Source organism: Coturnix japonica, chromosome 2 (assembly GCF_054131305.1).
Source record: "Coturnix japonica strain WE chromosome 2, WE-NBRP24, whole genome shotgun sequence".
NCBI classification, from domain to species: domain Eukaryota; kingdom Metazoa; phylum Chordata; class Aves; order Galliformes; family Phasianidae; genus Coturnix; species Coturnix japonica.
The window spans coordinates 18,918,750-18,944,583 of record NC_140664.1 but is presented as its reverse complement, the minus strand read 5'-3'; the positions used below and the strand labels follow the sequence as shown (position 1 = coordinate 18,944,583).

General features: G+C 36.8%; 1 protein-coding gene across 8 annotated transcripts in view; it reads left to right on the top strand.

The window, feature by feature from the left end:
• The window catches only part of SPAG1 (sperm associated antigen 1), a 35,251-nt gene that overhangs the window by 5,649 nt on the left and 3,768 nt on the right, over window positions 1-25,834 (top strand). For 5 of the 8 annotated variants that reach the window (XM_015855995.3, XM_085537171.1, XM_015855994.3 and 2 more), the window contains exons 6-17: window positions 1,631-1,749; window positions 2,242-2,347; window positions 5,008-5,138; window positions 6,195-6,301; window positions 7,972-8,134; window positions 12,084-12,506; window positions 12,892-12,991; window positions 15,982-16,134; window positions 20,430-20,605; window positions 22,795-22,936; window positions 23,855-23,981; window positions 25,632-25,796. In XM_015855995.3, coding sequence (XP_015711481.2) covers window positions 1,631-1,749; window positions 2,242-2,347; window positions 5,008-5,138; window positions 6,195-6,301; window positions 7,972-8,134; window positions 12,084-12,506; window positions 12,892-12,991; window positions 15,982-16,134; window positions 20,430-20,605; window positions 22,795-22,936; window positions 23,855-23,981; window positions 25,632-25,796 — 1,912 coding nt within the window. Of the gene's footprint in view, window positions 1-1,630; window positions 1,750-2,241; window positions 2,348-5,007; window positions 5,139-6,194; window positions 6,302-6,942; window positions 6,970-7,971; window positions 8,135-12,083; window positions 12,507-12,891; window positions 12,992-15,981; window positions 16,135-17,269; window positions 17,372-20,429; window positions 20,606-22,794; window positions 22,937-23,854; window positions 23,982-25,631; window positions 25,797-25,834 lie in introns of those variants that run through there. The other 3 variants (XR_014942474.1, XR_014942475.1, XM_085537173.1) reach the window with 2 other exon arrangements.

The following is a 25,834-nucleotide window of genomic DNA, read 5'->3' as shown; positions in this document are numbered from 1 at the left end:
TGTCAAATCCTTTATATCTTAATCTTTAATAACTCTTGTTTATTCATTTTATAATGAAACACAGTGGTTTGCTTTATTTTTTAAAGTATTGTCCAGGAACACATTATTAAGGTTATCTTTTCAGGGAGCTAAAGTACATCAATGAAACTTGGGTTCTTCATAACAGTTCTGTTAAACTGGAAATGATGCACTGTGGTGCTACCAACTGAAAGCAAGTTAGTCTGTATTGCTTCTATCCAAGTAGTGTGAAAAATTATGGGTCAACAGAAAATACAAATAAAATGTGATTTTGTTTAATATTTCTTCTTTTCTTTTTCCAACGTTCAAAATATAAAGTCTATGGAGTTACTATAAAGTGGGGAATTAAAGAGAGCTTAGTTTATCAAGTTTTCAAAATAAAATAATGGTGATGCATCACAGATTGATGCCCCCAAATTGCTGAATATGAAGGAAATATACACAATAGCAGCTTCCCTGCAGCTCTTCAAATGGTGCTGCAGAATCACAGAATCATAGAATCAGACTGAAAATACGGGCATTTCCAGTGCTCTTGGTGGGGAGCTTAATCTGGAGACAGTGAGGTGAGTGATGGAAGTTCTTAATATCTCACTCTGCTGACAAAAAACTCTACAGAAACCCTGACTGCTTAAAACCTGCATGTAGTTCGTTGCCATGGAGTCATAGAATTGCTCAGGTTGGAAAAGACCTTAAAAATCATTGAGTCCAACCACAACCTAGCCATAGGACCCTAACTAACAACCCTCCGCTAAATCATGTCCCTGAGCACCACATCCAAACGGTTTTTAAACACATCCAGGGGTGGTGACTCAACCACCTCCTAGGGGAGCCTATGCCAGTGCTTAACAACCCTTTCTGTAGAGATGTTTTTCCTGATACCCAACCTAAACTTACCCTGGCGCAACTTGAGGCCATTTCCCCTCATCCTGTCACCTGTCACCAATGAGAAGAGACCAACCCCGCTCTCACTGTAAGCACTTTTCAGATATTGGAATAGAGCAATCAGGTCTCCTCTCAGCCTCCTTTTCCCCAGACTAAGCAGATCCAGTTCCTTATGAGAACTTCCTTCTAGAGCATATTCTCCAAGCCCTTGTCATGCATATGTGCTCCAGAAATTGTGGCCTTCCTGCTCAAATGTGGTTAAATGAGCGGGTTATCAAAATAACTTCTGCAACAATTTATTCTTTCATCCCTTTTTACTCTATATCATTTGAAGTAATCGCTTTGTAATGTTACTTCAATTTTATGTATGTGCTCAATCCTTCTCCATTAGCATACTGATAATAGTGGATTTTCCAGTATAGTATATAGGAAATACTTTGGATAATGTGGATGTATGCATCTGTGTGAATATGTATGTATATTTGTGTATATGTATGTATGTATGTATATTTGTATGCATGTATATACACATAAGTACAGGAGAAACAAACAATAACAAAAGCAAAGGAGGTAAGACTAAACGTCTTTTACCTAACAAGTAATGAATAATTGATCATTGCCTTTATACCTGCTTAGCTTTGGTTTGCAATGGAAGTATAGCATTCTGTTCTAAAAATAGAGGGTTTCTGTTCTGCAACATTGTTGTATTTGTTATTTGTATTAACTGAAGGTTCGATGTGGAAAAAGAGTGCTCTAAAATTGATGAAAGCAGTGAAGAAAATAACTCAAAAGCAAGATTCTCTGTTAAACCAAGTCTACCTCTAATTGAAAAGAAAATCAACACAACTGGTAATGTCCTATAAGCATATATATATATATATATATATATTTATTTTTCTTTGATTGTAATACTCTGTTGTTAAATGTGAATGCAAATCAATTTGTATTATAGAGATGGCTTTATTTTTCAGCTCCTAGAGATGCTAAAATTTCATAGAAGTTCATGTTTCAAATATAATATCTTAGTCTTAATAATTGCATAAAAGATTTTATTGTGTTCAGGTTGGGAGAGCTAAGTAAAAATATAAAGCGCACTTCTGCTACTATAATCCAGTGCTAGAGGTTACCTAATAACCATCATCTTGTATTCAGAATTTTATGCATTATCAGATGAATCTAGGTTGTTATTATAGAAATTATATGGCAATTTTGTCTTTTTATAATCCATGTTCTTTTAAAAATAATACAAGGAATATAACACTCAAAGTGTTTTAGCTGACAGTATTTTGATTGTATCTATGCAAAGTGGTGGTTGTAACAAGTATCAGTATTTTCTTATAGGCATGACAGAGAAAGAGAAAATCTTTTTTGCTACTCGGGAAAAAGAAAAGGGCAATGAAGCGTTTGCCAGCGGAGATTATGTGGAAGCAGTGACATATTACACTCGGTGAGTCAAGGGTGTGTTCCTTCATTTTAATAGCTCTTACCTGTGAGTATTATTTTGAAAGCCTTAGTGACAATTAGATTATTTTCAACAGGGTGAAAGGATTTTACAGAAGAATCCTTATAGTGCTGCTGCATCCTGATATGAACTCTATTTTCAAGAAGATAAATCAGAAAGGAGTAGGTGAATAGGGGTGGGGCACAAATTTGCAGGTGTCACAAAGTTGTTCAGACATTTCAAAACAGTTGAGATTCAAGGGCAGATGGACAAAAATTATTAAAATATTAAAGAATGTCTGGAGAAAACATACTATTAGAAATTAATTTGAATTAATTATAATGTATGATTATCACAGCTTTTTGTTTAAAAAAACTGACTTAATAACCTGTGCCTAGAAGAAAGAAAAATAATTGTGTACAACATAACTGTAATTAGTAGCAGTCCACAAGAAAAGCCTTAGTTTCAGCTGGAACAGAATTGTTTTCTCCAGTGTCTGGCAGGACGCTGCATTTTGGTTCTAGGAGAAGAACCATGCTGATAACACACCAATGTTTATAGCTGCTGCTAAGCAATGTTGTACAGAGCCAAGGCCATTCTCATCAAAGGGCCCACAGAGCTGGGAGGGAACAGAATGAGAACAGCTGGCTTTTAATTTGTTCTTTCTTTTACCAGAGGCACTACTGCTGCCTCATTGCAGCAAGTGACTCAGCTCCCACTTCTCCTTGAGCAGGGTTGCAGAGTGAGCACAGGACAGGTCTTCAGTAATATTGCCCAGCGAGGTGGTGGAGTCACCACCCCTGGCAGTGATCAAGAGGTGTCCAAATGAGGAGCTATGAGATGTGGTTTAGTAGCTTGTGGTAGCAATGGTTATGGTTGGACTAGATGATGTTGGTCCTTTCCAACCTTGTGATTTTATGATTCTATGATTCTAACAGGCCAAAGGAATATTCCATGCCATATAACATCGAGCAGAAGGTGTTTTGAAGGGGATGGGAGCTCATCTCGTTCTCTTCTACACATGGGCTGACTGGGTGTGGGTTGGGAGGTGGTGAACAATTGCTAGTGCATCACTTGTTATAAACATATATATAGACATGTATATATATATGTCATAATTATTATCCTGTTCTCTGTCTTAGTAATTAGTTTTATATTCGTTTTTAAATTAGTGTTTAGCCCATGAGTTTTACTTTATTTTTCTGGATTCCCTTCCCCATCCTGCTGGGAAGGGAGGGGGTGAGAGAACAGCTGTGTGGTGCACAGTCGCCTGCTGGGTTAAAGCACAACTCATGTAGGCACTGAACTAAAAATAATAATAATAATAATAATAATAATAATAATAATAATAATAATAATAATAATAATAATAATAATAATAATAATAATAATAATAATAATAATAATAATATCTTGCCTTTATTAGTACTGTATTGTATTTCAAGTCCAGGAGTTTGTGTTTGCTGTTATATTGTTGTTGTTTTTGAGCTCACTGTGAAGTCCGTCAGCTTTTTTCTCTGGCTTCTTAAAACCTGTCTTGACTGGAGTTCAGCCCTCCACCCCATTAGGGACTGTTCTCCCTGCAACTGTGTATCAGCAAGGAACTTCCTGGGAGTGCCTTCTCTTCCATATTAGACACTGCTGCATTGAATTGTGTATGTCCTGGAGGGAGGCCTCTAGTAACTGGTTGCTAGTTGGACTTTATACATCTTGACACAGTTCTTTGAGCTCAACAGACCAGTTAGTTTTCTTTCTACCTTATAGGCCACTTAGGTAGTCCACATTTTACCTTTTTGGCCATGACAATATTGTTGCTGACTTCTAGAATCTTAAAATCTACTATGTCACGGCTGCTGCAGCCAAGGTGCCCAGGTGACCAAAAACACCAGTAACATCTTGGCCTGTAACAGAAACACTGTGGCTAGCAGGACTAATATGATTGTCTATTTGTATGAAGCACAAGTGAGACTGCATTTTGAATACTGTGTTCAGTTTTGGGCCCATCATTAAAAGAAGGGCATGGAGTTGCTTGAGCATGTGCAGTGAACAGCAGTGAAGCTAGTAAAGGGACTAGAAAACAGGACTTCCACTCTCTCGTGACTTAGGAAATGGGATTATTCCATCTGGAGAAAAGGAGGGTGAGGAGAGACTTCATCACTCCCTACAACAACCTGAAAGGGAGGTTGCAGTGAAGTGGGTGTTGGTCTCTTTTCTCAGGTGACACGTGACAGGGCAAGAGGAAATGATCTCAAGGTGCAGAGAAGGTTTAGATTGGATGCTTGTAATAATTTATTCACAGAGAGGGTGAACAAGCATTAGAACAGGCTGCCCTACTGGTTTAATGATGAGACTAGTTAGGTAGGTCAGGCTGATGGTTGGATTTGGTGATCTTGAAGGTCTTTTTCTACCTAACTGATTCTATGATTTTTGATACTCTAAAGATATAATTTGACAGTATGGTTTGAATCTATATGGATGAGCAGTGGGAGCATAGTTGATGGATAATTGCCTCTGTTCTTGCAAGAACAAGTCCCTAACCACTTTGATGAAATTAGTATCAGCATTAATGTTGTAATAGTAATGTTGTTCGCGGATTCCAAAAGTACATTGTTTCTATATTCAGACTTCCTAATGATGAGCCCAGCATGATCAATACTCTTTTGCAGGAGTATATCTGTACTACCCACTGCAGCTGCATATAATAACAAAGCTCAAGCAGAAATTAAACTTCAGGATTGGAACGGTGCTTTGCAGGATTGTGAGAAGGTGCTGGACATGGAACCTAGCAATGTAAAAGGTAGAGTTAAATATGTGTCTATGTATTATTTTATTTCTAGAAAATAAAATTGTTGTTTGTATGTGTTGCTTTCATTGAGTTGAGTTCCAAGTATGAGGAAGAAAGAAATTAGCTTCCCAAACTAATTTAACAGTATTCTGGAAGTCATGGAAGTTTTAAGCAGTCTGTTCTGTTGTTCTGTGATGGCCATTCCTATGCAACAGTGTGGAGCTAACTTCTGTTTTTTATATGATAAGTACATATCTCTTGTATTTGTGCAGTACATTGTTTACACAGTGCCCATACTGAAGCATTAATTACCTTAAAAGCAACACGAAAACAATGGAAATTGCTGGTTTAATTCTTTCTTAAAGTAAAGGCTTGATTGAAGCTAGCTGTATTTGCACATGAGGAGTGGACAAATTGAAAAAACATGAGATGCTTCACAGTGAAGCTGGTGAGGGGTCTGGAACACAAATCCTGTGAGGAGCAGTTGAGGGATCTTGGATTGTTCTGTCTGGAGAAGAGGAGGCTCAGAGGAGACCCTACTGCTCTCTACAACTGCCTGAAAGGAGGCTGTGGTGAGGCCTCTTCTCCTGTGTAATTAGTGGTAGGACAAGAGGCAACAACCTCAAGTTCTTCCGGGGAAGGTTCAGGTTGCGTATTAGGAAAAATTTCTTGTCCAAAAAAGCAGTCAGGCACTGGAATAAGCTGCCTGAGGAGATGATGGAGTCACTGTCTCTGGAGGTGTTCAGGAAACATTTAGATGTTGTACTGAGGGACATGGCTTAGTTGGGAATATTGGTGGTAGGTGGACACTTGGACTGGATCATCTTGGAAGACTTTTCCAGCCTTCATGATTCTATGATTCACAAGTCATGATTCCTATCTCAAAAGATGTCATGAAAATAGGTTGCTAAAAACTGTGAAGAGAATCAGTAATACACTCATTATGAATTAAATGAAGTAAACTTTACAAATTGTTCTACACTCACACTTTATATTTATAGAAAAATAATGAATTGTAATTCACTTTATGCCTTAAAAGTGTATATAATACTCTCTGTTCTTTCATAGCTCTGTTGCGCCGTGCCACTGTTTACAATCAGCTGAAGAATTACCAGGCAGCTATGAAGGATCTGAACACAGTATTATGCATTGAACCAGAAAATGCTGTAGCTAAGGTAAAGATAATTGACTTGCATGTGACTCAAAAAAGGTTGTAAGCAGTTGTAGAATAGTGCTTATCAAAAAAACCCTTGCATACTTTATGAATAGGGACCTAGGAAAGCAAGATGCTTTATTTGAAAGCTCAGTGTCAGGATGTGGTCCTTGCACATTGTCCTGCCCTGAGAATTTTTAGTACTAGACGGTTTTGATACTATGCTGCTCTTTGCTTGTCCATCGTGCTGCCAACCCTCAATTTTGGGGAATTTTCTCATCATATGAATTCTGTTTAGTTCTTACTGTTGGCACAGTTTAAAATACTAGCAGCTGCTGATTGCTTCTTCTCTCTTTGGAGCCACTGCTATTGCTTGCTCCAGAAATGTCAGAGGTCTAAGCCTGTATGTCAAATTAACAACCTATTGCATTCATGCCTATTCTTGCAGGTAACTTCCTAGCAAGAACAGTTCACGTTAGTAGTGTGACTAGTTCCAGTCTGCATCAACCATCAGCTACTTACCTGCTTATTTATCTTTTCAAACACGTCTGCCTTGATTTGACTGCTAAAAGAGCTCTCTTGCTTTTTGTTTTCCCCTTTATAACACTGATCTTCTGAGTCTATGCTGACAAACTCCACAAAAGTCTTTGTGCGAAGGCTGTGCTGAGACTTCTTATAATGGTATTCATTGTGATTACACTCTTCAGAGTGCAGTAGCTCTGCTAAGTAATGCTTCTCATTGCTGAAACAGATTTTGGTCCTTTGTCCTTATCTATCCGTGCCAGCTCTTGTGCCTTGGCTGAGACACCTAGAGGTGATACAGTGCTTGGCAGGACGTGTTTTTGAGTTGCTTTTTGCTAGAAGAATCCTCAAAACCCTGTTGGGCTAAATAGGAGTATGTAGAACACAAGCAAAATGAATGTTTGCATGCAGAGTCACTGAAAGAAAGATAAATAGCTGGAATTTTTCAACGAATCTTGGCTTTTTCCCATCCATGTTTACCTTTTTCATGTTGAAGTGAGTAATTAAATGGTACTTCTTTGTACCGCATTGAATACAGAACAAAAGGTTGCTTACTATTAAGTGTATTTACTCTGTTCTGAAAGTGGGAAGTGTCATCAGGGCATTTTTTTTGTTATTAATCCAAAAATACTTAAGGAATGAGAGACCTTCTGTCTAACTCATAGTTGTTACATGAAGAACAAAACTTTTCATTATTCAATAATGTCCTGCTACACTGCTAAGAAGTTGTTACCTCTTCTGGTTCTATTTCTGTCAGTTACATTAGTCCATCAAATGTCCATCAGACACTGAGTTCTCCATGGCATAAATGTTGATAAACTGGTTTTAGGCTTTTTCAGAGACTCTACAAAGTCTGTTTTCAGTGTGGCTTTTCTGTGTTGATCATGCCAGAAATCATCATAGTGTGATATGTTTATTCAGCTATTTATTTACGCTTAAGAAAAGAAAGATATATATTTACTTAGCTGCTTTATTCTGAGTTTCTAAGAGACAGAAATTCAGTGTTAATCATGATTTTGATAGTGACTGAAAAGTCATGTTTATTTTCTCTGGCTTCATATTGATAACATTTATCTGGATAATTCTTCAGGATCTGTGTTATGTTACTTAACAGAATGTATTTTCTAGATATAAAGGCTTTTGCTGTTACTGCTTATTTTTCTATTGCAGAAAAATCTTCTAGAGATTGAAAAGAAAGTGGAAGAACTAAAGCCTGGACATAACACTGAAGGCAGAGGGAAAAGAATACTTATTCAAGATATTGAGGATTCAGAAGGTGATGAAGAAAGAGGGGAAAATGCAGAAGAATCTGGAATAAGCAGCAGAGATAAAAGTAATGTCATATCATTTCCTATTAATTTCAATCTGAGGAAAAAGACTAAAACTGCATTCACTACTTGAAATAGACCTGAATGTATTGGGGTATGATTAACTGCAACGCAGCTGAGATGAGGCTGCTGGCATAGTCAGAGCTGTTGGCTTAAGGAGAGAGGCATCAGCAGCCATTGAGGACTCTGCTGTTGTTGTGGAATTCCAAGGTCACAGTCTGAACCAATACATGAGCACCTGACGGCCTGGAGGGGGGGGTGGAGGTCATGGGGGGGTGTGTGGAAAGAGCCACCCTTTCTGTCTCAGTGATGCTTCTGGAAGTGCGTGTGCAGTCTGAGCCTGTGCAGGTCCCCCTTCCCCCCAACCTTTCTCTCCTGCGGTGGGAGTACAAACAGGAGAAGGCTGCATTCCTCAGCTTGCCCCTTTCTCCAAACTGTTATTGGTAGGGGTGAATTTATTTCTCTTTGATATCTTTTCCTGTAGCGTCTATTTTTCGTTTGGGGGTTCTGTCATCACTTTGTTTGCTCCACAGCTGTCTAGTTGCTTTGGGGTTCAGATGCATGTCTGGGCTCCAGAATGCCACAGAAAAACATCTCTGGATTGATCTGCACCCTTTTTATTGGTTCCTTAAGGTAATTTGGCAAGACAGCGGTGGCTTTTCTGTTTTCCATGGCCTATGTAATTCTTTAGCTTGAAATTAATTCAGTCTGTTGTTTCTTCAGTTACCAAAATGTTCTACTTACATGTGAACTACAGACTGTAAAATGATGATTTAATAATGCACTATTTGCACAAGAATTTAGGGGAATATATCCCCAAAATCAATTGTTATCCACTAAGTCTTCTCAGCAAATACCTTGAAAGTAAGTCTAGGTCCTGTCCCTAGCCCTATATAGAAGTTAATTGGGGATTGCTTTTCATTCATGGTATTCAGATGACTAAGTGCTTCTTAGCTCCACAGGAAGACTCCCATTCATCTGATGAAAGGTTAGGCTTTTAAACCTAGGGAAGTTTGTCAACTGACATCAATGTCACATGTGTTATGTGATAATATTATAATATTTAAGGTTTTTTGAGATTTAGATGGCAAGCATCTTCATAGATTACTGTGTATTTTCACACAGAAACCCAGAATCACACTAAGTTGTAGGGGCTATATGGGACCTCTGGACATCATCCAGTCCAATCCCCTGCTGCAGCAGGATGCCTGCAGTAGATCTCATGGGAATGCATTCAAATGTGTTTTGAATACCTCCAGAGAAGGAGACTGCACTGCCCCCCTGGGGAGCCTGTTCCAGTGCTCTGTCACCCTCACAGTAATGAAGTTTGTATTGAACTTCCCAAGCTCCAGTTTGTTTCCATTGCCCCTTGTCCTGTTTCTGGGCACCACTTAAAAGAGTTTGTCCCTGTCCACTTCACTCCTGCACTTTAGATACTTGCAAACAATGATGAGATCACTTCTCAGCCTCCCCTTCTCCAGGCTGAACAGCCCCAGATCCCTCAGCCTTTCTTCGTGCAGGAGATGCTCCAGGCCCCTAAACATCTTTGTAGCCCAAGTTTTAAAGTTTATTCATTTCTTTTAAATTACATCTGGAAACAAATATGAAGACAATTCAGTTATTGAATAAATTTGATAGATTCAGTCAACAGCAATAAGTAGGCTAAGCATCTTAGTCTTCAAGATTTACTTCCTATACGATATTAAATTTACTTGCTAGTAATGACCAACTTCAGGTCCTTGTCATTATTACAGTGCCAATCGGGTGTCTCTTTAACATGATTCAGAACTATTCTTTGATTGAAGAACATCTTCATATATCAGTCTTCTATCTTGTGTCTTTGTTTTCTTTTACTAAATTGTTCTTTATGGGGGGATGTAGTTTAGGTTTTGATCGGGAAAACAATGTCTCTGCAGATGAATTATGTACTGTAGATGAATTGCACACTGTGTTCCATGCTGATCTTGAGCATGTAGAGTAGTTTTGCTTCTCTGAAGTAATGCTTTATACCCTTAAGTAAAAAGAGATATGCTCACAGTAACTGGTTGAGAACTTTCCAAAACCAATAGTGACTGATAACACTCTTTGAGTTTCTCTTGTTGATTTTCTAAACAAATTTTATTAAATGTGACCACATCCATTCTCTTTACGGTTCGAATCATTATTGATGAACTCTTCTATGAGGATGTTTGTGCACCTTGTTAACCATTATAATTGCTATTCTGCATTCCCCGATCCTCTTTTCAGTGTGCTTTTTGTTTTATTTTATTTTTATTATTTCTAGGATTGTAAACTCTGTGAAGAACAAACTCTCATTTAGCAGTGGTTTGTGTAATGTCTAGTATGGTGGGGCCCAACCCATTGTAGCTCTTAGACTATTACTAACTTGCAGTGTGCGAAATTAGGTCATGTTAAAATACACAGTATTGAAAAATAACACTAGAATTGAATTTGTAATGAACTTCCTGAAGTCAAGAAAACCCCTCAATTACAGCGTCAGTGTAAATGTTGACCAGTAGGTTGTTTTCCATTCCTTATGACTACTTCTAAGCAGAGACTGGAATTATTTAAGAAGTCTGTTCATTACGTGTTCTGGTTTAGAACAATCCAAGTTTCATTTCAGTCAGCTAACCCAAGAACAGCTAATACAGAATAGTTTAACTGGCACAGTGTTGTACAAAAGCAAAATATATATGTATATATATTAGAAATTATTAAACATTTATCTATCAAGATTAGGGCAATTCCAGTTGCCTTCATACATATCTAGTCCAGAATGGATAAAAACATTGAAACTATTACTTGGCTTCATATGAGATTAATTCATTGTGAAGTGTACTTAGATATTTTGCTGTTCATTCTGCATTTTTGTGCCATGCTTCTGAAGGAGATAATACCTTGTGTAGCTGAAAATTCATTTTAAGTGAAACATGATATAATCCATTTCATAAACATGTCGGATATTCCTTTCAGAGTATTCAATAACTTTTGGCTTTTGACAGCCTTCCCATTTTAAGTTGATTCTTTTAGTGCTAACAGGGTTTAAAATTCTTTTTTGGCATATTTAGCATTGCCAAAGTTTTGCTGAACAGAAGTCTCAAAATAATGAAGCCTCAAAAATGGAGGAAGGGGAAGTAGAACAGATTTTTCTTATCATTGTTCCCATTGCAGAGTATCTGCTTACCAAAAAATAAAAGTATTTCAAATTAGAGTGGATGAGATGGATTCAAAGCTTTTGTCTATTAGACACTAGAGAATCTAAACACTCCTGTATGTATCTGTAGGAAACAAGACTCCAGTAGTTCTGCTGCATATGGCATGAACTGTTTTCAAAAATCTTATGCTTCCCATCCTGTTTGGGTTAATTTCAGTTACATGTTGTGCATCAAGAAATGTACTTTCATATTCTATCAACTTCAGAAGTTTAGTTCAAATGATTTGAATGTATCATTCTAATATGACATGAATGATCTGAACTGTCTACAAAAGGCGTGTTAAAATTAAACTTAGCTTAATTTTTGAGAATGTTTTATGAAATTTTATTCCTCCTACGGGAAGAAGAATCCTAAAATGTGTAGCATCACTGGTTGTGTGTTCTGATTTTAACCTGCAAACGTTTGGATTTGGTCATGGGAAATCAGTGTTGCTATTTTAATATTCAGTATTTAAAGAGTTAATTCCAAGGTGAGCTCTGTTTCATTCTGATACTGTAGAACAGGGGTGTTCCCTTGTGCTCAGCAGGGAGAAATGAGATTTCACAGGAATACATTCTCCATAATCATTACAGATCACTTCTGAGTAGGAACTTTCCTGTGTTTTCTTAATCAGATCAATAGTTGTGAAATGCAGCTCTATGAAGAATGTTGTGCAGTATTCTCTGCACCCCCCGTTTGGCATGGCAGTGGTTTCTTCTGATGATGCAAGCTCTAACTCAGCTGATTAACTTCCTTGCAGAAATTGTCCTGCCAGTAAGAGGCGAGGCGGCTCTGGGGAAGGCTGAGATGGGGAACATACTGAGAAAGTTTCACAGTAAAGGAGGTGGCTCCAAGTTGGAAGACAGGGGAGCCCAGAAGCAGAAGGAATCAACTGAGAGTGGACTTAAAAAAGGCACAGCAGAGAAAAAAACAGAGAAAACAGAGCACGATGGTGAAGCCAATGGTTATTTAAACAGCAGCCAAACAAGTGAAAGCCCTGAAACCAGCCAGTCCACCAGATTGCACGGAGCAGGGTCACTGTCAGCAGGTGCTGCCCATTCGACTTCGCTTCCTCCTGCTGCCGCAAAACTGAAAAGTGAAGGAAACGAGTTATTTAAGAGTGGGCAGTTTGGAGAAGCTGTGCCCAAGTACTCGGAAGCAATTGAGTATGTCATCAGTGCAGGTGAGTGTGATACCTTATACTTAAATTTAGAATTGTTGTTTATGTGATTTAAAGGAGCTGCAGATGAACTAACGTAGCCTATCCCTGGATTTTTGGCATGAGTTACTGTGCAGTGAATACTTAGTCATTGCCAGTAGAGGATAATTCATGTAATGCAAAATGAGGAAGATGAGCAAAATATTCTTTTAGCTTTTTTGGGGCAGAGATGTTTGTATTTCTCTGTGTTTGAATAGCTAAGTATTCTAGGTGACATAATAAAGGAAAGCTCCTTCCAGCTTTGATTCAAGAGCAGACTGCATCGCTGCAGTACAACTTACTGTATACAATTGTTTTAATGCTTGAGTGTCATTTTAGTAATGGTCTTTGTAATTGTAACTTCTTTTAGGAGAACAGAATCCAGATGATTTAAGTATCTTGTACTCAAACAGAGCAGCATGTTACCTCAAAGAAGGCAACTGCAGTGACTGCATTCAAGATTGTAACAGGTAAATTGCAACCTTCGATGTAGAGCAACAACATTCCTGATGATGATTAAACATTTTATGTGATATCTTATTATTGTACTTTGAATCCCTGTATAATCTCACAGATGCCTTTATTTGTCAGTTACGTAAACAATCACGTGAAACTCAGGGAAGGAACAACATTTAACTGACTTAGGCAGCTTCTTGCATACACAAGTATGTGTAGATTTATAGTTTTTATTGTAACAGCAGGCTTATTTCAGTGATACTCATTAGTAACCTGAATGTGCAATCTTTATTAATCCGTAATGCTTATGATAGTGTAGGAAATTACTTTCAAGCATTTTTGAGGTTCATGTCTGCTCTGTTTTTGTGGTGTTTTTATTTTTAAAATATATATTCAGCTTAACTACGGACAACAATTACAGTTAAGAAACCGAGCTAAAATCCTTCCTGCTTATTATGGCTTTTAAGGATACGGGAGTGAGAGAAGATCAGTTGCCTTCAGTAACTTGCAAACACTGCCTTCAACTAAATTATTAGTATTTCCAGATGTCTTTTGTTACATTTTCTTAAAAGGGTTAGTAAGACTGAGGCCTAAATGGCCAAGAGTATCTCAAGATGGTTGGGATACTTTAGATTTTTGTTTGTTTGCTTCAATTTCTGCTACTAGAACCCAACTAGTAAAAAAGCCACTCTGAAATGTGTGTGTAACTTAATTAACTGAATATTTGACATACTGCATAAATTCTGCCAGACAAAAATGTAGAAATTTCATCTGAAAAAATTGACTCGATAACCATATTCACTAAAGGAGATGTAGATTCATACACAGTTGTCTGATAAAACCCAGATGGTGTACTTAGCAGCCAACAGATAATTCAGTAGTTTTCTTTCTTAGAAGAGTTCAGTCAAAGTCAGTAATGCAATGATTTTGGTTTTTCTTACTGACTGAAAGTTTATTTTCACATTATTCTATCACAGTGTTTTTAATCTTGTGTGTATTCAAGAACCAGTGATGATTACTAATCATAACAGAGGTGAAAGTAATGTAGAATCTGGGTGGCAGAACAGCCAAACTGCAGAAAGTAGGCAATGTCAGGTACATTTACTCCAGACAACACAATATAAGGAATGATTCCCAAATAAGTTATTGATTTAATCAAGTAAAACTTGAGGTAGTGCTTATGTTTGTGACATTAAGAGTATACAAATGTATTGAACATCTACTAAGTTTTAGCTGCATAAGCCTTAAAGATTTATGAAAAGCCATCTGTTGGATCACTCTTTGTCTGAAGTTTCTGTTTAGGGTGTTTCATGTTATTGTGAGTGAAACAGGGCTCCTACACTAACTTCATTTTCACTTATTTAATATGGTGGTGTGGCTTGTTTCATGGATGTATTATCTTCACATTCTGCCCTGGGAGACCAGTTGTCCGTTCCCACTAACGCTATTTTTCAAGCAATGTCTCCTACTCCAAATAATAACTGTGCTTTTTATGTCATTCTGAATACCAGAAGCCTGAATATTGTGTTAGTTGTTGTCTAAGTTACAGAACGTGGAGCATTTTTGCAGAGTTTTTTAAGAGCTGTAGCATCATATGCTTTTGTATTTTTCAGATGCATTCGTTAAGTAGAGTTGGAATGTTGGTATGCTTATGAAATAGAAATTGGAAATCTTTGTTCCAGAGGTTGTTGTTTCTCTAGTTTTATGGAGGAGTGATGGTGAAAAGCTAACTTAGCATCCAGGAAGGCCAATAACATCCTGGCCGTACAGAGAGCACCAAGTGGATGCAATTATCCCCCTGTACTCAGCACTTGTTACACGGCAACTATGCTATGTTATTATGTTGGATTTTGGTTTCCCTAGTACACAAAAGGTATTGATCAACTAGAATGAGTTCAGTGTAGTGTTGCTTAGGGGGCTGCGGGCTTTGGAACACTTGCCTAGAGAAGTGGAGGATGCCAGGTTTATTAAGCTTGAAGAATGGCTTTGAGGGCTCCTAGCAGCAGGAAGCAAGGACATATGAGGAGATCACCCAGAAGATGGAACCTGATTCTGGCAGTGTATTGTAGGAGGGTAAGTGACAGCAGGTAAAAGCAAACTGAAGAGGTTCTGACTGAGGAGAAAAGTAATAATAATAATAATGAGAAGAAAAAAAAACATTTCCTGATGGGGGACAATGGGATACTGTGACAGGTAACCCAGGGTGGTTGTGCAGAAATTTCCCCGGAGGTTTTCAAAGCTTGACTGGATAAAGCTGTGAGCAACCTTTGTCTAATCTCAGAGCTGACTCCACATTTAGCAGGTTAGACTGGAGACCTGTGAGTCTGAATTAGCTCAGTACTGCATGCCATCAAATTGCCTAGACTCACATTAATTTAAGTATTTCAGTGTTTATCCTTCTGTCTTATTAGCAAGAATCAGTGATTAGTTAGAGGTGATATTTAATAAAGCTTTTGTGGCCTCATCAAGTTACTGGCAAAGCAGTTGATGTTCAGAAGTTCTGATTGCACAGTATCAGGGATTGAGACAAAAATGGACAAAAGACATGTAAAAACCTAAAAGGCAAAAGCAGACAGGGATATATTCGTGTTTCATTGAATGTATTTTTACATTAATGTTTTCACATAAGGAAGAAGAATTAAATTTGTGTAGGCAAAAGCACAATATACTTGAAATTCTAGTAGTTCTAGGCATGACTTGAGAAAAACAACTTTTAACAACTGTCATTTTGTTACTTTCATTGCCAGGAAAGCATTAGCTCTGCAGGTAGAAGATGTGGATTTGAGTCTAGTAAGCTGTGGTAAAAGCACTGACCATTTCTTAACTGCATTTCATTTAGGGCATTAATAATGAACCACTCAACAGTGTCTTCCTGGGTTATGTTAGTGTAAGACAAATCTGAAATCACACAATTGTTCCATATAGTTGTGTGTATAATAAGATAGTTGTACTACTATTTACTTTTCCTGCTTTAACATCATATACCTCTTTTGTTTTTTTCCAGAGCTCTGGAACTTCAGCCATTTTCCCTTAAGCCTCTTCTACGACGAGCCATGGCATACGAGTCTATGGAGCGGTATCGACAGGCATATGTTGATTATAAAACAGTCCTACAAATAGACAGCAGCATACAAGCAGCAAATGACAGTGTTAATAGGTAAATGCACCTTGTACATATTTTACACATTAGTCCAAATAGAGGAATATAGATCATCCTTTCTGTATTTATCCCACAGCAAGGCCATCACAATTTGTGTTAGAACTAAAGGATTGACTGGTTACTTTTGTTGTTTTCTCACAGCTTCACAGTTGCCTTCTGCAGCAGTGAGCCACATTTTTCTTTTAAAATTATTACATTAAGAGGCTTTTTTTATTATTTATTTTTATTATTATTATTATTATTTTTGGACTGGGCAACTTCTTTCCTAACTTGTGGTTTAAGTCCATACCTTTTCTCTGACATTCCTGTTTCCTTAATTTACTAGCACTCTTCATGTGCCAACTCAGGTTTACGTTAGGTGTGAATTCTTCAGTATGCTACAGTTGTGCATACACTGGAGCAGCTTGTTGCAGTGATTGGCTACAAAGCTTAGAGATGTTTTTAAAATAAAAGTAACATAACAGATTGCTTAGAGATAAATTACAGTATCTTACTATAAGATACTGTATATTAATAGTTCATTATTATGATAGTGCTTATACAGTTTGATTCTCATTAACATGTTGAAAGTACATAAGTGCACAAATGACAGGATTTTCATGTTGATTTTCTCTCTTTTTTTCCTTTTATTGGACAAAAAAATACTTATGAAAGTGAAACAGAGATTAATTGTTGAGCAGGACTCCGTCTTCATGCAACTTTATGCAATGGAATCTGTTACTTTCCTTCTTAAGGCGAGGTCATGAGTGCTTATGTTTTTCTTTATACATCAATGAAGAGGCAATAGTATTTTTAAATTCTGCTTATTTAAGAAGAGGTGTCCAAAGGAAATGATGAAACTTTACTATCTTCTCTTTGTAGTCTTCTTTTTGGTTACACAACAAATTGTCGCTGATCTCCTGTATCTGCATTAATAATAGACGATTTCTTTTGGTGAAGTAACTTCCTGTGTTGGTATCTCTACAATTTATTTGACTTTTTTTTTTTTATTTTGGTTTTATTTTTAAAATTTCTTGGCTTATTTATCTGCAGATATTATTCTCTTGTTTCTTCTGACAGTGACTTGTAACTTGCTTAGTAATAAGCTTATTTCCTTCTTTTCCCTTAACATTCTTCCTTTTCTCCTCTCTAGGCCTTCCTTATGTTTTTAGCTTCACTGCTCATTATTCTTTCCTCCCTGGCAACCCATCACCTTATTTCAGCTGCTTCTTCCTTCTTGTCTTCTCTTCTGCTGGTAATTAATTTTTGCTTGCAAATTCTTACTTTCTTGAGCATAGACCTCCTGCTTTACTGAACTTTTAATATAAGTTATTTTTGAGTATTTTGTCTTTGTAAATTAATCTGCAAACAATGACTGAATTATCAATTTATAGTTCCAAAGTAATACGCCTTTAAGAATGAGTTTTGACAAAGAATGGTAGGTACTGCACAGCCCTTTAACACAGTGGGACAACCTCAAAAGAGATCTTTGAATTTTTTAGAAACGTCAGGTCTTAACAGTCTGCTTTTACTGGAGGATTTATTTGTTTTAACATTCCTGGAGGAAACTGGATGGTGATTGTGTAGGAAGCTGACAGAAAACCTCATCTTCCTACTTCTGTCTGAAAGTGGGCTCATTAAATTGTATTAAGGCTCATCTTGCTGTGTTCACCTGCTAAGTAAGTTTTTAAAAAACTCTTAAAACCTAAGAGTTGTTCAGTCTGATATTTCAGATAATTCTCATGTTAAAAATGAGTAGAATTTCTTAAGGTGAAGCCTTCACTTGCCACTCAACAACCAAAGTAAACTAAGAAAGAATGTATTTATTTTGCTGAAAAATCAACTGAGAACAAGTACAAAGAATTGTGAGTGTTTATCGTGGTTAGCTGATTTTCAGTTGTGTCTTTTATATTGGGCAGTATGTTCATACATTTCAATTTATTAAATTGAACCTTCATTCCACTTCTCTCAATTCTGAACAGAATTACTCTGTTATTTTGTGTGAGAAGAACCAGGAGAAAAAAAAAAGACTTTTAAATATGAAGTGTGTGGTTTTGTTCTCTAATAAAATTACCAGAGTAACTTTACTCTTAGGGCTGTCTAACTTGTGATAATGTGCCACATTTCTCTTAACACTTGTATTCAGACAATTCTTAACAATACCCTAAGGCTTTAGTAGAATAAGAACAAAATAGAACTTGCACAGATTTTGCTTTTACCCTATAAAATACTGCTTATTACTGGGATAGAAGAAATCCCAGAAGGGGTATATGTGGTTAATACAAAGCAAAATGTTCTTGTTCACTTAGAAAACAGATTAATTAGCTAGATCATACACATAACATCACATTTTTTAGTGTTAATAACTTATTTTCAGTACAAAATGGCATGTTTCATGTAGCATATAGCATACATGTTTCATGAAATATAGCACATAAAATCACGCATAATGTAGCTCCACAAACAGTGTTTGTATTCTATATATATATTTAAAATACTGCGTCAGTTTCTGTTTTAATGTCAGTGTCTGCCTGGACATGGTCCTGGGCACCCTGCTCTAATTGTCCCTGCTTGAGCAGGGAAACAGGACCAGATGGATGCAGAGATCCCTTCCAACCTTAACTACACTGAGATTCTGGGAAACAATATTAGAAGTGCTGCTGGCTCTTCTTTTGGATCCTAATAGGAAAATTGTTTGGTGCCAGCTGCTTTGAATCTAGCCAATGTATTACACTGAGGAGTTTTCTTACTTTATAGCCATTATTATTGAAACTTTTGTAAAGGAAAAAGTGAGGAAGAAAACTCTGTCTGGGTTATTATCTCATTTGAGTCACATTCAGGGTTACTAGATTTTTATTTTTTGGCAGATAATTAACATAGGGTGTTTTTTTGCACTACGTTAGATAGAAACGCACCTATTATACAAATTCCAATTTATTGATTTATATAGTATCAATTTGACTTGCTTTACTATGTTGAGAGCTTTTCTTTGTTAAAGTAGACATCAGACTTGCTCACTCTTGGCTCTTAAATTCATGTTGATATCAGAATGCTTTTTATATCGCTCACATTATTGTTTTTAGCATATGTTAATATTTGCTTGGTTAGGTTTTTTTTTTTTTGTTTGTATGTTTGTTTCTTAGATCAGTACAAAAGTTGCAAGAAAACCGTGAATTCTGTATTCATGTTTGTTTGGGTCTTTCTCCAAAACATATCACAGCAATGGGAAACTCCCAATTAATTGTATTTTGTATTGAGCCTCTCCTGTGTAGAAGCAGATGATCTATAGTCTACTGATTAAAGAGAGGCTGAACAGTTTGAATACTTTTATTTGCATTTTTAAATGGTGATGAAGAATAATCCACTGAAGAGTTTTTGTCTACTATAAGAAATGTAATTTATGACCTGCACTGGTTGTTTAGAAAATATTTTTGTGAGAGGTAATTGTGTAAGAGATTTTGTTTGACATGGGCAAATTTAGGTACCATGCTTATGTCTCAGGATGCTGTATTTTACTCTTGTTTCAGATAACATGAATTAGCAACTGAGAAAACTAAGTAATATAAATATCTGTTCCCCCCCCATCCTCACCCTCCCTATTTCTTTACTGCCATGTTTGAGGCAGCACATAAAGCTTGGTTGCAAAATCTGACATTTGCTTAATTATATAAAAAGAAGGCTGAGAGGGGACTTGATCCAGGTTTATAAATACCTGAGGTGTGGGAGCCATAGTGGTGAGGCTGGTCTCTTTTCAGTAGTGCGTGGGGATAGGACTAGGGGTAATGGGATGCAAGTACAGCATAGGAAGTTCCACACGAATGTGCACAAGAACTTCTTTACAGTGAGGGTGACGGAGCACTGGAACAGGCTGCCCAGGGAGGTGGTGGAGTCTCCTTCTCTGGAGATATTTAAGACCGGTCTGGACGCCTACCTGTGTGATGTGGTGTAGGGAGCCTGCTTTGGCAGGGGGGTTGGACTCGATGATCTCTAGGGGTCCCTTCCAACCCCTACAATTCTGTGATTCTGTGATTTATAGATCTGGCTGATGACAGTGTCCTGTCTGCTACATATGAGCAGAACAACTGATTTAAAAAGGGGAAAAGCCCAAATCAAATAAATGAATTCAGTAGTGTTAACTATTAAGACAGTCATTGTTGGGTTTTTTTTTTTAATAATCTTAAGGGTAATTGTTAAGCTTTGTGTGTTGCTGTGGTTTTTTTTTTAATTAGAACATTGTATTATTTAATTTGTAAGTTATCAAAGCATAAATTAAATGTTTGCAGAGTCATATTGATGGCATTTTTCCTTTTCAGAATAACGAAGACTTTAATTGATCAAGATGGTTCTAGTTGGAGGGAAAAACTACCACCAATTCCAGCTGTCCCTGTTGCTGCTCAGCTACACAGGTGGGATGGAGGAAGCTTTTCTTCAGAGGTTAAGCCAAGAAGTCCCACAGAAATCAACAAAGAAGAACAGTTGCAGATGAATCGTATGTATAGCTAATGCTATATGTGTACTAGAAAGTACTTTTAACCAAAAAATGGAATACAATTAAATGTATTAAAGAAATGACTTCAGAAAAATATTTACCAGAGAACTTAGTGAAAAGTCAAATTAGGTGATCTTTTATGTGATTAGGTTTGATACACTTGATAGAGCCACAGTTATGGTAATTATTTTTTGGAGGCCAGATGATGCAGTTTAGTTTGCAGCGTGTAATTTCTGAAGTTATGTAAAATATGGCAGAAATGGCTCATCAGCGGTGGCGTGCAGAAATCAAACTCACAGAGTAATTACAAAGCAGGTGTGTTGAATCAGTGCTGCACACTCACTGGGTGCAGGGGAGATATTCACACCTAGCCTGCATAGCAGAGGGCAAGAAAGGCAGATCCTTAATGAGGAAGCTGCTTACACATACATTAGATATCCAAGAAAAGGCATTATTACAATGAGTCCCCAGAGTGATTGACATTCCCTCCTTCACTCCAAGTCCCATCTCTGTTACATGTGCGTATTCTCGCTGGGCTTTCCGATGAAGGTTGTCATGTTTTTTTCTTGGTCTTGGTTTAGGATAGAGTATGCTTGGCTGCCTCTGGTTGGTTGCCTCATTGGCCACAACTCTTTTCACCAATACACTCCTTCTTCGTTAATTTGTGGTTTAACTGTTTGAGCCTGCTACCTTGCATTCCAGATATAGGAAAGCTAATGATGTTATTTGGACAAAAAACAAGAGACCACTGTCTGCACTAATTGTCTGAGTCTGTATAAAAGCATCTGCTATCGGCAGCGAGAACCTGGCTTAGCAAGGTCAAATCTGCAGCTGCCGATTCAACACCTCATTGAATGCACATAACTTTTAGCCTAATTTACTTCCCTTAGTTCAGCAGTGTGTTGAGTCCTATCACAAGTCAGTGGTTTCTCTGACCTAATATTACAGCAGTTAAACTTATTTTTTTGTTTGTTTAAGGAACATGAAAGATGTTAATGTATATTTTAAGCTCAATTAAATTCATAAAAGTTTTACTCCACTTTTTAAAATGTTCAGTGACTGGAGCATTTCCATTAGTTGTGCCTGTTGTTACTGATTTATCACTTAAAGATTGGACAGTTTAGCACTTAATTTTGAAATCAAGCAGAAAACTGGTATTTTACATGAGTGTGTTGCTATTAAAACAAGCTACGCTTTTATATTTATGTTTGTACTCTGGGCTTTTTCTGTTATTAAGGGGTGCCATTAGTTGTTTTTTTCTTTTCATTGTATAACCAAGGTATGTAGTCTAAGCCATTTATCTTAACTAGGAGGGATTAAATTTGCATCTTTACAACATTGTATAACTTTGAAGAGAAAGAATTGGAAGATTAAAGCAAAGAACAAAGATAGCAGTTCCTTAGGTCATGTTTAACCTGTTCTGAAATGTTACTGTTAGCCATCACTGTCACCACAGTGGGATTGTGGGATATAAAACGCTTCTCAGTCTACTTCAGGAGTCATTAAAGTGCAATCAGGATTGATGTTTCACTGCAGATATTAAAGCTGTGGTCTAATCCAGAAGCATGTGCAACAAATGATGTGGAAGGAAAGACCATTATGAAAGAGCAAAGCATTTATATATGCATAGTTTGGTGTTTTCTAGTTGCTTGAAACACCTTTATCAGAAAACTCATAAACAGAATATTGTTGATCTCTCAGTAACCCCAACTGATGTGATTGTTTGTCATTAGCTTAACATAGAAATTGATTGATTGGTTGCTTGCAGAAAGCATATTAGGAAACATTATGGCCTTTTTGGTGTGATGGTGAAGATCTAGAAGGTTTTTAATGCCTCTGATTACATTTCTGCTGCTGTAAATAAAGCCAGCATTTTGGTGGTTCATCCCACTGTACTAGGAAGAGCAGGTTGGCAGGGGAGGATGAAAGCAGAGTTGTCTGTTGCGTTCAGATTATTTTCAGCAAAAATAGCTACCTTGGTGTATTGGAAAACATGTGTTTTGTCAAATAGGTGCATGTATCTCATAACTTTCTTAGAGCATCAGGAAGATGTGGGACAGAAATCGGAATGTGCAAACTGATAAAAATAGTCCAGATGCCAGGCAGTTATTCTTAGTCTGGGTAGATTATTCAGCTATCTGTAATGAACCAACCTTCTTATGTAACACTGTGATCCTTTCCTTGTGTAGGTGAGAAAGCTGAGGAAAAGTTCAGGACATTAAAAAATGAAGGGAATGATTTGGTGAAGAGAGGTAAATATGATGAGGCTGTAAATAAATACAGTGAATGCTTGAAGTTAAATTCCAAGGACTGCACAATCTACACAAACAGGTAAAGATCTAAAATCTACCCCTGCTTTGTGGGATAACAATGCTTACATTTTTGCACTGAAAACATGGATTTTGCGTCACTTCAACCACTTTTTAAAAGGCATTTTTTTCCTCTTGATGGGAATTTCTAATAACAAAATTGATTTTTCATTAAACCTCGTTGTCTTCCAGGCAGAGCAGGTATTTATGTCTGTGATATCAATATAAAGATTTTAAGATGTATGTAAAGTAACCAAAGCGAAAGGTGTTATTAAAGTAGCATCTTACAGAATTGTGTGAGAATACTGATTGGATATTAATTAAAAACTAACGTGCAGTTGCAATATACCAAATACAAAGAATAATAATTTAGAGAGGATGTACATACTGAAAAGATAGTAGTAGAAGCGTAGTCATGCAGCAGCGTTATTGTAAAGGTTGACCTGATTCTATGGCATAATTCTTTATGCTGTAATCCTGTCAGCTTCTTCAAATTAAGTAGGATTTTACTAGGCCAGTTCCTGAATAGGAGACTTCCAAGTAATAATTAGATGCAGAAAGTGCTTATTTAATATGGAGCACTTTATTTTCACCCAGAGTGGTTGCATGCAATCCCTGTTATATACATCCCCATACCGTCATATTAAGCTAAAACAGACTCTGCTTTTAAAGTACTTATACACCTGCTCAACTTCTAGCATTATTCATACATGAATTTTAACTGGAATTGGCTCTAATTCCATCCAGTGATGTCATTAATACTTATGATTTTGATGTATTTAAGGAAGAAAAGATGTACTGTAAGGAGAAAAGAATATAAAACAGCATATTGATATTGTGTGAAATACTGTAATAAACATTAAAGAGAGTCAGATACTGTTGGCATTACAGTACGCTAGAATTTACTTATATTGCAGTGTATTCTGTTTTTCTGTGTTAGAGCTCTCTGTTACTTGAAACTGTATAAATATGAAGAGGCTAAGCAGGATTGTGATCATGTCCTTCAAGTAGAAGATTCTAATATTAAAGCTTTTTACAGAAGAGCGCTAGCATACAAAGGATTACAGGTGAGGAAAAAGAACATGGCAGGTATTCTTAAGTACTTCTAAACTTGCTTATCCTCTTCAAAGGCAATCATCAGGTAATTAAGTCAGCGAGTGAACATAAGCAAAGTATGCAGTGCTGATGATGTATTACTTTGTAAAGCATTAGGCATATATAGAATATAAATATTTTTTGAACATATAAATCTGCACAATGATTTACAGTAATTTGAGAAAAGACTAAGAATATTGGAATAAATAAGCTTTGAATTGACAAATGACTCTAACAAAAGATAGTAAGAACTAGATGCATCTAATTTGTTAAGACATAACTAAGCTGGAGGATGTTAATTGTTTATGATTGCATCTGTATTTATATCACAAAAGCTGCAGAGGGATTTAATGATTTTTATACACTCACTCAGATGCAGTTAAGGAAACACTGGGATAAAGATGGTACTTGTTTGATGAATTAGGCCGATAATGTAGGATATGGGATGGGCTATGCATACTCTTACACCCGGATACAGTTTAAAACTTAGGAGGGCTGGTTGTTTGCTGACCATTGTGATCATTGTCAGAAGTCTGTTCTGGAACCTCATTTCTCTGTAGCTGTGAATATTCAGATGTTTTAGCTTAAATGGTAGCTGTTTGCTGAAGAAGGCACGCTGTCCCCTTGCTGTGTTCATTTGCAGATGAAGTCCACAAGCAAACCAAAGTTTGCTTGTACAAGTTAACTGGTTATGAATGAAATATCTTGGATAGAAAATAGAATGAGAATGTCTGTCTTCCACACTTGTAGTTTCCATTACTGCTGGGATGCTGAGGAAAGATGTCAACTGATGATGTAATATTGTTTTTTTTAGGGTTTTATTTTTTTTTCTGTGATAATATGACCCTCAATAACCTTATGACACTGATTGGGAACAAAGGAAATACTGGCTCCCTCACTATTCTGTGCACAGTCTTTTACTATCTGCTGTTACATGTTATCCTTATTTTTTATATTCAGCCCCCAGGGTAACTTGGTTTGTTCCATGTGGTATTTCAGCCTTCCTCAGAATTGGTGCTGCTCTGAACTTTGTCTCTCTGAAAAATTTAATACTGAAAGTCAAATCAAAGGGCAAGACTGATTCTGGTAGAGCAGTGTTCTAATACCACTCTGTATTGATCCTTCTGTAGTTTATCCTAGAATTCTTCATGTAATCTCAGTCTTCCCAACTATAGCCAGGAATTTCCTATGTCAGCTCATTTGAGATGAGCGGTTGAAATGATGCCCAGAATTTAAGGCATAGTTTTCATTTAAATTTAATTTGACCTTCTGTCAAAGCCTGCAAACAGTTGATGGAGTTGCACTGAGAAGGTATTAAAATGTTGATTGTTTTTAAAAGCAGCAATCCTCAGTAGTCTATTTTCTAATACAGGGAAATGTTTTTCAGAGCATATATTAATTCATACTATATATTTAATATGAATGTATTTAGTCATAAAGTATTCAAACTTATCCTTGGTTTCCTCTTTTCTACCTTTAAAATTACACTGCATTTTGATTATTTTTGTCTATTTGCATCAAGATTTTAGCATTTTTTTTCCTTGTGAAAGCCAATATGATAATTGTAATTTATTTTTCCCATACTGTATTTATGAAAAAAATATTTTCCTTTTTACTTACAGAACTATCAAGCCAGTGCTGATGATCTCAAGAAAGTACTTCTAATAGATCCAAATGTTCTTGAAGCAAAAAATGAGCTAGAGGAGATAACCCAGCTGCTCAGCTGTGGCAGCACTGCTGTCACTGACAGTCAACAAAAGCAAAGGAAGAAAATAACCATACAAGAGGTATATCTGTTCAGTTTTATAAGCAGGCAGTACAGAAT